General features: G+C 36.9%; 1 protein-coding gene across 1 annotated transcript in view; it reads right to left on the bottom strand.

Annotated features, from left to right (window-relative positions):
- The window catches only part of LOC113406567 (FAS-associated factor 1), a 323,445-nt gene that overhangs the window by 152,697 nt on the left and 158,282 nt on the right, over window positions 1-12,466 (bottom strand). The window contains exon 8 of the mRNA XM_026651889.2: window positions 8,651-8,737. Coding sequence (XP_026507674.1) covers window positions 8,651-8,737 — 87 coding nt within the window. The remainder of the gene's footprint in view (window positions 1-8,650; window positions 8,738-12,466) is intronic.

Here is a 12,466-nt window from a genome sequence, read left to right as displayed (position 1 = left end):
GAGAGAGAGAGAGAGAGAGAGAGAGAGAGAGAGAGAGAGAGAGAGAGACTCCACATGTTTTCACTATGGTGTACAGTTACATAATACATCACACCTGATGCATTAAAATTATATAAGAACAAACCTGAAAGGATCTAAATTCTTGTGTCATCATACAAGTGTAATTTCCATTAAAGTTACACCTGAAACCACCACAGCAACCTTGCCATAACTGACAGAAATAACAAATTAGTCTGTAAATATTAATTGTAGAGATGGTTTACGTCTTTACATGTACCAGGGAGAGCCGCCCACTCTTCACTGAAGAGTTAATAAGGGGAATTATCAAGTTGCCCCTATTTTTCTATTCTTAAAGAGGGAAGATTAAATGTAAAATATTTCTAATATTTTATTAACAATGTTATATATTTAACAAGATGGCCAGATGCCTGAAATGTTTTCCATTGTCATACATCTTCTGATGTTAGTGACACTGCCAGATGAATGGCCTTGTAAGGAAGAGGACAGGGTGGTTTTCTCTTCTGTCCTGGTCAAAGGAGTTCCCAAGACTTAGATGTGAACTTGCTGTATTTTATTTCTCCAGTGTCCACTTTGAGGTTGAAGTGACCCTTCCTTCCCTTTAAACAAGAAATTTGCCATATGATTCTCAAGTGAAAGGCTCAATGCTTTGAGAAGGGAGTCATGTCTCAATGCCACTATATGAGCTGAGGTCCCTGAAGTGTCAGACTCCACACATAGGACATGCTTAGAAAACTACACTCCCCTCAGTCACCAGCTTCTTTCTGTATCTTTCTATTCCTTAGGAAGACCGTAGACTAGCAAGAGCATCCTTTCTCATAGATAAAATTCATACTTGACCATGACAGTTGATTAATTGGCCATGTGGATATCCAGAGTACCCAAGGAGTAGATTTTCCTCCACCCTAAAAATAATTCTTTTTGACATTGTTAGCAAAGAGACGGTGTGAATGGTCTTGGAATTCTCATCCTTTTATTAGCTGCTGCTATCACCAATGAGACAGGAGCAGAATGAAATAAGGAATACTGGGGAGCCCTGTTGTGGCATCTAATATAGGCAATCAATCATTCTTAGATGTGGCTGAGTTCAAGGTTGGTCTCAACCAGATGTCCTTAGCTAGGTCCAACAGCAGAATAGGTAGAGTTTGTTTTCCTTTCTCTTTCATTTCTGGATGTCAAACAACTGAAAATGTGGTGGAGACAGCACCTTAACTGCCTTGGGAGAGAGAGAAGCATGAACAAGAGGTTGCAAGTGATCTTAAATATGATGAATTTGAAAAACTCTCTTTAAAAGAGTCAAATTAACAAATCTAAATGGACCTGATTTTAAAATATCATTATATAATTATTGTAATTTTTCACACAGTGTACAAATCTTTAATGCATTTGCATACGATTCTTGTTACCCTGTGACTTTGAACCTTAAAATAGAATACCCATTCTGGATGGAATATTAGGTCACTACAGAACACTTTAAATTTCAACTATTAACCAGTTACACCAGTAAGAAAATGCAAAATCTAAAATCTTTATTGTGCATATTTTAAAAGTGCACAGACCTTATTCTCAGTGAATTTCCTCATGAATGCACATAAAATAAAATGTATCTTATCAACAGTGGATAACTCTGATTTCCTCTGTTAATATGATGGTAACGGTGTGTTTCTAAAGTAAGTTGCACTCACGAGATCCTGCCTGTGAACCACTGTGCCTCAGATACATTTGATTACTGATTGTCAATTGAAGACAAGAATATTAAAAAAGAAACTGTTTGGCAACAAGTACATTCTCCTTATCTGTTTCAGAAAGAGAGCAAATACTTCATCCAGAAAGTAACATCTCTCATCCAAGCAAGTTATAAGTAACAGTGGAAAGACCAAAAACCAGAAATATATTAAGAATTCTCTTATTCAATTATACAAACAATATTATGTTTCACTACTATGATGAATATTTCAAAATCTTTTACTGGAATTTGCTTTAATAACAGCTTGGCAAGAAATTCCAGTGTTGGGCATTGTCCATAATGCCTTCCCAACCAAGTTGTAAGCATAATCACTGTAAAATTGAAGTCTTCCAGTTAAACCATGACAAGAAAGTTTAGTCTGGAAGTATTCCTCTTAAGTACTTAAACAAAAGGAAGAGGGGAAGGGACTGCGAAGAGGGCCCATGTGCCAGACCCATTCTACTGAATCTGAAGTCTTTGCTTTCCAGAGTATATGGATGTTTCAGACGCAAAGTGAACTATTAGGCAATAAATATTAGCTACAGAAAACTGACAAAATTCTAGTAATTTGTTGTTGACAGAGTTACAGAGTTTGAGGTTGTTGAGTTAAATCAATTATCTCATCAGAATAAATACAAATACAGGCAAATTGCAATGTTCGGTTGAGCTACAATTTCTATGAGACCAGTCACATCTTCAGTCAGATCAAATCAGAAAAAAAGGATTGTCAAAGTAACATAGGAGAATGATACACATCATCCATCAAAATTAATTAAAAAATTACCAGGCTGTGTGTCTAAATCCTCTAGATTGCTTTGACATGCTCAATCAAAATATGCAGCTATTTAATCTCATTCTAGAAAGCCTAAATAAGGCCAATGCATTGCTTGAGGACTTCTTCTGAGGGCTTAAATGAGGGAAAGTATTGCCAATCCCAAATGTTCAAAACCGTGACTCAGACCCCCAAAATCATGAGATAAAAAACAATCTCATGACTTTTTGGCTTAACAAAAGATTAAGTCTTGTTTTTTTATCTGCCTTCTCTTTTAAACTCATTCTGCCCACCAACAGGGTATGAATGACAAGTACAATGTTGACAACCCTTACGAATTGATCACAAGATTTTCACCACTTCTGCCTTTCACTAGAGGACCCAAACATCAGTGTCCCATTGCGTTATATGCTTTACAGCCTCATCACACAGATCTTACAACCATACAAAGTACAACAGTGAGTTTGTGATGTGGGAGCTGGAACTGGGGCCCAAACTTTTCCATGCAGAGTCTACCAAAGATTTATTAGACGGAACAGCTTCTACTTTCTGCTGAGAGAGGCTGGATTCAAATTGATGATATACAGGTGAAAAGCTCTGTATGTCATTAACTATGCCCTAAAGCGTCTAGTCCCCCACAAGTGCTAACATTACACCTTCAAGAGTGAGATGCTCTAAGTTTGTTAATTCAAATTCTTATCTTTTTGCATCTAATAAAAGGCAAAGTTTTTATCTCTCTGGACACACAAGCAACATCTCCTACACACAGTTCAGTCTCAAACACAACAACCAACCAAGTGCCCCAGCCCGCTATCAAATGTTATAGCTCCCATTAACTAAAATACAAACACTCAAATACAGTAAAACAAATACTGACAACTTCCAAATTCTCTTCTAAATACATTTTTCAATATAGAATTGTTCCCACAATTATTCCCAGACTTTATACTAATGTTTGTGGTGTGTATACACAAACACATTTTCATTCCCTCATGAGTCATCAGCATGGTTTGAACCTACAACCTTCAGGTCCGCAGCACAGACCCCTTCCATTTCCACAACAGTAAATGGTGGTGAGAAAGCATTTTTTTAACCTTCTGATTCATACAGGGAGATAACACACCCCTTACAAGTGGGTCACTCAACTATTTGCTATTCTCTATTAACTAATAACTATTGCATATTCTCACCAGCAACCACGCACCGCACCATAACAACTCTAACTCAGGAACCAACCCATGCAACAAACCTCGATGCCAACTCTGCCCACATATCTATACCAGCAACACCATCAAAGGACCTAACCAGATCAGCTACAACATCACCGGCTCATTCACCTGCACGTCCACCAATGTTATATATGCCATCATGTTGCAGCAATGCCCCTCTGCTATGTACATTGGCCAAACTGGACAGTCACTACGCAAGAGGATAAATGGACACAAGTCAGATATCAGGAATGGCAATATACAAAAACCTGTAGGAGAACACTTCAACCTCCCTGGCCACACAATAGCAGACGTAAAGGTAGCCATCTTACAGCAAAAAGACTTCAGGACCAGACTCCAAAGAGAAACTGCTGAGCTCCAGTTCATTTGCAAATTTGACACCATCAGATCAGGATTAAACAAAGACTGTGAATGGCTATCCAACTACAGAAGCAGTTTCTCCTCCCTTGGTGTTCACACCTCAACTGCTAGCAGAGCACCTCACCCTCCCTGATTGAACTAACCTCGTTATCTCCATACAGATTTATACCTGCCTCTGGAAATTTCCATTACTTGCATCTGAAGAAGTGAGGTTCTTACCCACGAAAGCTTATGCTCCCAATACTTCTGTTAGTCTTAAAGGTGCCACAGGACCCTCTGTTGCTTTTTACAGATTCAGACTAACATGGCTACCCCTCTGATACTTGACTCAACTATTTGTGAGTCAGCACTGGAATACTGGGCATCAGCATTCCTGGTGTTGATTCCTGGCTCTGGAGGCAAAGCATGATCAAGTAGGAAGACAAAGTAGCTATATGTAACAAAAAATTTTGGATCATCTGTGGAGAATGAACCAGGGAATTCTAGATCCAAAAACACTAATCTGTATGTTTACCTAAAGAACCAGATCTGTTAGCATGAAGACAGCAACCATCATAAACCTCCATATGTGGTCTAACCACTGGAAGGTGACACCAAGCCACACTGTGTTAGTGTGGGTTACACAAGTACATAATTTAGCATGTTCCTTCTGAACAACAAGGTGTCAACGTGCATCAGACTTGGCACTGTTCTATTAGGGGTTGGGGTGGGAGGTGGGGGTCTATTCCCAACTTGTGCAAGCTGTCAGTTATTTTTATCTGTATAATAGGTAAAGGATTGTTACATCTCCTAACATAGAGATATGGGGCCTTGGAGGGCACAGAAACATTAACAGCAGTCAGTAGAAGAGGTAGGACTAGCACTCCTCAAATCCTGGCTTGCAGCTCAGTACGCATTCCCTTTGGCAACAGGGCATTGTGTAGGAGAAGCCAGCTCCTTTTCTCTCTCTCAGTTTGTTTCCCCCAAATCACAAAGCCAGGAGATTTCTGTATTTTCACAAGAGCTCACACATTAGAGGCCAATTACCTGAGATAAATTCTTAGGAATTGGAAACATTGGATTTAAGTAGTGCATAGGCTTTGTGTATATTTCTACACAGGGTTGAATTTCACTTTGAGAAATCATCTATTGCCGTTTATGGGGAAAGCAGATCTTCCTCATAGCCATATTGGGATGACTTGTCTTAAGCAAAACAGTGAACTCCTTTCTAGGAACGGCTTATCTCAAACTGTCTAGTGACATGACCAGGAATAACTTTGGTAACAAAATGACCACTGGGTACTAGTGGTTTCAGGTAAGTGAAAGTAGCACAAAAATCGGGGATGAAATTCTGGTCCCAATGAAATACACGGAAAGCCCACTGACTTCAACGGGGCCAAGATTTCAACCTAAATGTTCATAGGTAACCAGATGAGATAAGAGACTCCTGAAAAATTAGTATGAATTTTTTTCTTTTTTAATGTAAAGAAAATCACAATATTTTAGCATTTGAAAACTCTTACTAAAATACTAGAGTATTAATCTTGAGGGTAATTTTTATAAAGTTAGTGTTAATTTAAATGGGCGACTATGACAACTATCAGAACAATCTTAAAAGTTCATATATGCTCATATAACAAAAGCAAGTGTAGCACATTTTACACAGCTTTAGGTGGAATATTCTGTCTTGGTTCTGACTTTACAAGATGTGTAATGTTTAGATCTGTACAATCACCAGAAGTTAAAATAAACATTTTGCACTCCCTGATAACTTATTTACAATGAACCATTAATTTTTAAACATTCTACCCTAATTTCTAAAAGTGCATTGCATCAATCAATCGCAAAGAATGGTAAATATCAGAAAAATAGATCAAGAACACTACAATCTTTAATATTAATTTTGTTCCATAAGTAACATCCCCCCAAAATAGAAAACATGATTTAAAAAACCTCATACATTAACATTGTTCCTCTAATTAAAATGCAAACAAACATAATTCACAGTGTTAAAATTATTCATACCCTCTTGTAACTAAAAATGTGTCCTTGTTAAAAGTGTAAAATGAGATTTCTGCAGGCTTGTATGTGTCTTGTTTCTCACAGTTAAACTGTCACAGCATGAAAACATTCCCCTATTTGTAGAGCTTTAGATACCTAGTTCCCTGGTGAAAGTGTGCAAAAAGAACTGGAAGAGTTATTGACAATTCAGATATTTATAGAAATATGGGGTACTAAAACTATAAGCAAAGAACCTATTTTAACTCTAAACGCAACAATGTATAAGTAACTATTGACTTCACTGAATTTCCTGATAATGCCAGAAGACTGAAGTCTATCTGGTTCATAAGAGACTCAAGATGATACAGGAATCCAATTATGGGAAGCCTATTTAGTTGTTCTGTTTGCTAAGCCAAAGGTTAACGAGAATTGCACTGAAAAAACCTCCTGTGGTATTACAAAGTATTTCTTATGCTGCATAAAATGTAAATGAAAAAAGTATTCTAATCAAGTCCTCCTTTAGCTCTTTAATTGTGAATTAGCACCATACTTGTATATAATACACCACTCTGAGAACTCTATATAGTACAATCAAAAGTGATTGAAAAAAATCTGCCATTAAATTAAAGAGCAACTTAAACAGATAAACTATTACTTAATATTTGTAACTGGCAAGTCGAAGTTTCCAGATAGTTCTCGCTAATGTTAAATCTTCAAAGTATTAAGTTATGGCCTCTAATTTCAGATAGAAATTAATTATATTTTTGTTAGTAACACATACAGATCTGTTTACACAGCTGACATGTCTCAGCTGCACCAGATTTAAGCAGTGAGCTTTGAGGACTCTCCTGCCTTGGAGCAGATGACTCAACATTCGCCAATTTCATTAGACATGAAAAAGGGAAAAATTCACCTGCAACAATGTCACTTGTAAAAACAGACTTAAAAACAGATTTATGAGTTTTACACATGCAGGATATCTTATCTTGCAGGGTGGTTTTCTTTTTGTTTATTTTGCTTTTACTAAAAGCAGCTGTTGGAACCTGAATCAGAAATCCTGGATTTCTAAAGCTTTTTGCTTAATTTTAAATGTAAAAGATGTTAAAATGCACCCACATTTCAAAGGTTCTGACTACCTGTATGGGACCATATTTGTTATATCAAATAATCATATCTAAAGTCTCGATTTATGCTCTCCAATACCCAGGCAAAGATCCCTGCATGCATCTCAAAATTAGCTACTATAGCTGCAAGCACGAGCAAAGAGATATTTTGCAATTATGTTAAAAATGTGGTCAGTCTTTGTGTTGCTTCATTGGCTTAAATCATTTACACAACATTTTTTTAAAATGTAGCATTCACCATTCAAACAGCAGCAGTTATTTTAGGAGAACTTCACTAGAAATCGATAGTTATATCTTCAAAGTATTGTTATTTCAGTATTTACAGAAGGCAAATTCTTGTTTTATTTTCACTTTATAGAATGTCAAATTTAATCTGGTTTACACTGAACACTTTTAGAAATGTAGCATTTTGTTTTATGCAAAGATTGGTCACTCCCACAAAAGCTACATGCAAAATTAGTTAACTACAAGCTCCATTTCAGCTTCTTTCTACCTACAGCCCCACTCACCAGTATTAGCAATGTATTACTTTGGGGAAAATGGAAATAGCTAAAGCAAAAAAGAAAGAAATGCTCTGAAATATATTGTAGGGAGCAATTGTGCATTAGCAGAAGGTGGGATATAATGTCTAACATCTTTCTACATTTAGACTCTCTATGATTATATGAAATGGTAGACAAAAATATCTAATTAACCAGTGAGTCAGAGCTGCAGAAGTATCAGCCAACAAGAACAAATGAATATTTTCCTCTGATTTTCAATATTGGGAATTTTAAAATTACCAGGTAGGAATTGGAAATAATGTCCTCCACATTCTAATCAGCTACAAGTTTATATGTATTCTGTGTATACGGGTGGCTTAATTTTGGGTGCAACCTTTTAAAGTCTTACAGCTGAGCATAGTCCTTGGATCAGCAAGATAGTGAAGTATATACTTAAACATGAAAGTAGTCCCATTGACTTCAATTGGACTATTCACCTGCTTGAAGTTACACATTTGCTTAAATACCTTGGTGAATTGGGGCTCTGGGTCCAATTCAGGAATATACATAAGCATGTGTTTTAAGTGCTTTCCTAAACAAGGGATGCTTTCCTGAATTGGGACCACAGTGCACCACAAGTACTCCCATTGCTTTCTCATCTCAGCAAGGACTTGATCCTTAAAAGTACCGAGCACTTTGGCTCCAACCCAACAATGCACAGAAGCATGCACTTACGTTTGCCCATGTGAATAGCTTCCATGGAACTACTTACATGTTTCAATTCATTGCTGGGAGCAGGACGAAGGGGCTCAAAGGATAAAGCCCTAAATTCCCTGCACTCTTACCATTGCTGTACTTTCTGAACAAAGGACAATAAAGGCTTTTACCTGAGTTGGATAATAAATCTGTGAACAGTCACATATTTACTGGAAAACGTGAAAAGAGGTGAAACTACTTACTGAGTCGTCTGTGGCAGAAGGAGGCCAGCCTTCCCACAATTGGTGACGAACAGGGATACTAGTTAGGTCATACACATTCCGCTTTACCTATTAAAAAAAAGTAAATACATGTTTTCAAAATGCACTTAACATAGAATCATAGAAATGTAGGGCTGGAAGGGACCCTGAGAGGTCTTTCAATCCATCTGCTTTATTTTCATCACTAAAGGAGGCTTTTAATTTATATTGGGGGTTTTTTAAATTACTTAACGCAACATTCAAAAACTCAGATTTCTACCTGAAAGTAAAATGGACTGCTGTTGAAAAAAGAGCTAACCTGGAATCTAAATGAACAAACTGCATTAAACAAACACATTATAGTTTGTTGTTATTATTACTTAGAGTATCGTAGATATTTTAGTTAGTTACAGTTAATAACAATATAGTTACAGACAGATTTTCCAACCAGGTGAATTAAGATTGTAAATTAAGAAAGTATACCATGGGGGATAGGAAAAAGGGAGAACAAAAAGATAATTTGTTATAAACACTGCTGGTTAACCTATTCTATTTTCATCCTAGAAATCCTAAATTCCTGGTAGATTTAAGCAGCAATCAAACGTAGCTGGCTACCACGTAAATCTGTACATTTTTTAAAAAAGTAGTATCTAAATAAAAAAGAAAGTATTAAAGAGGGAAACATGAAAATACAAATCAAGAGTAATATTTCCAGTTGGGAAGACAAATGTCAGATGTTTACTTTTTTTTTTTTTTTTTTTTAAAGGACACATCTTTAAGCCAATTCACTCTGTGTTTTTACTTTTTGCTAAATACAACAACCACTGTGAACTAATAAGATTAAGAAACAGGATTGGTTGTCAGTTTGAGAGAAGTGTGGAAACTGAAAGACAGTAGGCAGGACACCACAAAATATGACAATTTACAACACCACCAAAATTGTAACAAAACTGGCATTCTGTGCCTATTCAAAGCCAGATGATCCTTGTACATTAGTTGCAATTAAAATTTATTTAAAATCACAAACTCGTATCCTATTTTTTGGTTTAAAATAATTATACAATCTGTCTCACAGACAGAAAGATACCATAGATTCCAAGGCCAGATGGGATCACTGTAATAATCTAGTCTGACCTCCTGTATAACACCGGCCATAGAATTTCCCCAAAATAATTCCTACAGCATATCTTTTAGAAGAGATGATCTTGATTCAAAAATGGTCAGTGATGAAGAATCCACCATGACCCCTGGTAAATTGTTCCAATGGCTAATTACCCCTCAGTATTAAAAATTTATGTTTTATTTCCAATCTGAATTTGTCTAGCAGTGATGCATTTAATAGTTCCAAGTATTCTCACAGCCTATGGGATAATTGTTAGGGCTTATTTAGAGCCACCTTATCACTGAATATGTGTAAAGACAGCCTGTGCATAAGTGTATGCAAACATTGCCCCTTCAGATCAGCAATTGGACAGGTAAAGTGCTTACAGCAGAAATCTGAATGCCAGGTTGAACCTTTTGTGGTGTAGAGACCAACAGAGAAACTGAGTTTCCTGAGCTTTTCTTGTGGTCTATCACAGAAAATCATCTTTTACCCAACAAAGCAAGTTACTATCACATCAACACAAATAAACTAAGAGGCATTCTTCACAACCTTCAAACTTCCCAGTGTGTGACATCAGTAAACAAAAGATGTAACACCTGTAATTTGTTACACAATGCACCATAACTGACAGATTATAAAGGCTTTAACGATAAAACCTGTTTTAGAGGATTTTTTTTTCACACTGTGAGTTAAATACACCAGCTGTATTTTGTTTTTAAAACACAAAATAGGAAAAAAAGGTATTACATGCAACCATAAGGTCTTCCCCACAAAATGGGTTATCAGCAGGGTTTGAATCCTAGAATTTTGGACCCCAAGCACAGACCTCTGCCACTTAGATTACAGGAGCAAATATTACCCTCTAGATAGTGGTTTTCAATCTGTGGTCCGCAGACCCCTGAGGGTCCGCAGACTATGTCAAATATTTCCAAAGGGGTCTGCCCCTCCGTTCAAAAATTTTTAGGGGTCCGCAAATGAAAAAAGGTTGAAAACCACAGCTCTACATAGAACAACCACTAGAGGGGGATTTGACACTTTGCCAGTGGATTACACAGCTATTGACTGATCAGCAGTAGAATATTTGTTTTTATGCTGTCTGGACAGTGTAGAGGCCACCAAATGCATTACATGCCTCTATGGCGTTCAGTCCTGAACCAAATCTGGTACATTATGAGGTAGAATGCCTGTTGGCTTTCCCATTCTGTTTTCATTGGGTAGAAGTCAAAGATGGTTCTCACAATGAAGTTGGTAGGTATTCGGAACAAATGACCATACCACCTTAGCGAGCACTGGTTGACCATTTGAAACAGCAGGACCTCTTTAAATTAGAAGACAAATCTGTTCATTCAACTTGAATTCAAATCATTTGAGAATTCAAGATTTCTGATCTCCAATATTCTTCATTTAAAAAAAAAAAAAAAGGCAGAATTCTGGAAATCAGAAATCTTCAATTCTGTTCCTAGATTTGGGAAGGGCATGTCATGTAGTGGTTAGAGGTAAGATCACTAAAATACATTCATTTGGCACATTCAATCTGAAAGGCAGTGTAGCTGAGTGGATAAGATACTGGAGACTTGCATTCTTATCCCAAATCTATTTGAAGTGGCCTCGGACACCTCTCCATTAGTTTGTTTGTAAAACCACAAGGGCTAATACTTAACTGTTTTCTAAGGTTGGGGCATGAGACTTAGGTCAATAATAAGGTCTGTGAAGTGCATAGAAATACAAACAACAGTCAGAAGAAGAAATCTCTGACCTGGCTCACAACTCAGTGCACTCCCCTAGGCTAATGGGGTTCACTCTCTCTCACAACACTGCCTGCTCTTCTGGTGCAGTGGAACAGGCAGCTGGATTCAGCCAAAATGGAGACTATCCAGTGAAATCCAGTACACTGGAAAGGTTTGCTAAGTGTATAGCGGACAAAAGATGCTTCTTAACAAACCATTCTGACAGAGAAAAAACATGTTTGTTTTACTGTAATGCAACAAAATAAACCAATTCCAACTACTCCGTAGTAGTTGAAATCAAATAATGTAATATATTTATCTGTTGCCTGTCATGACTCCATCACAGAGTCTTCATAAGTAAGAAAGAGGGTGAATCCCTGCTATAATGATGAGTTTTGTCATTATAGCAGGGATTTACCCTCTTTTTTACTTAGGAAGAATAGATAGTATATTCTCACCAAAATTATAGCATTTATTTTTTGAATATAGAATGAATTTTCTGAAAATTTGTTAAATCTCTTAGTTTGTAAATTAAAATTAATTTTAAATTAATATTTAATTAAATATAACTAGTGTCAGACTTTTTTTGTATTTTTCTGGAATCATCTTAACAGAAGAAAAGCACATAGATGCGTCAAACTTTCCATATAGTTCAAGCTCATTGAAACCTTGTATAGAAGATACACTTGCAGAAATTAAGCTGTAATCAAGCGACGTTATTAATGATGGTGTACCTAATTGTTATGATTATTATAAATACGGAGAGAGGATTTTTACACACACACACACACACACACACACACACACACACACACACACACACGAAAGGTTCCTCATGGCACTGCTGCTTCAGCTCCATTGCACACCAAGGCAGCACTGCTTGGAGAGCTGAGGCAGGAGCACAGGGAGAGTCCTTAAAGTATGGAGTCATTTGTGTCCAGGGACTGCATCACCCCCATCCCCAGATCCATCCTTCATGGAGCCAGA

This window comes from Terrapene carolina, unplaced genomic scaffold (assembly GCF_002925995.2).
Source record: "Terrapene carolina triunguis isolate 2854851 unplaced genomic scaffold, T_m_triunguis-2.0 Scaffold105, whole genome shotgun sequence".
NCBI lineage: Eukaryota > Metazoa > Chordata > Testudines > Emydidae > Terrapene > Terrapene triunguis.
Note: the sequence above shows the minus strand (reverse complement) of the source record. Positions and strands in the feature narration are given on the sequence as shown.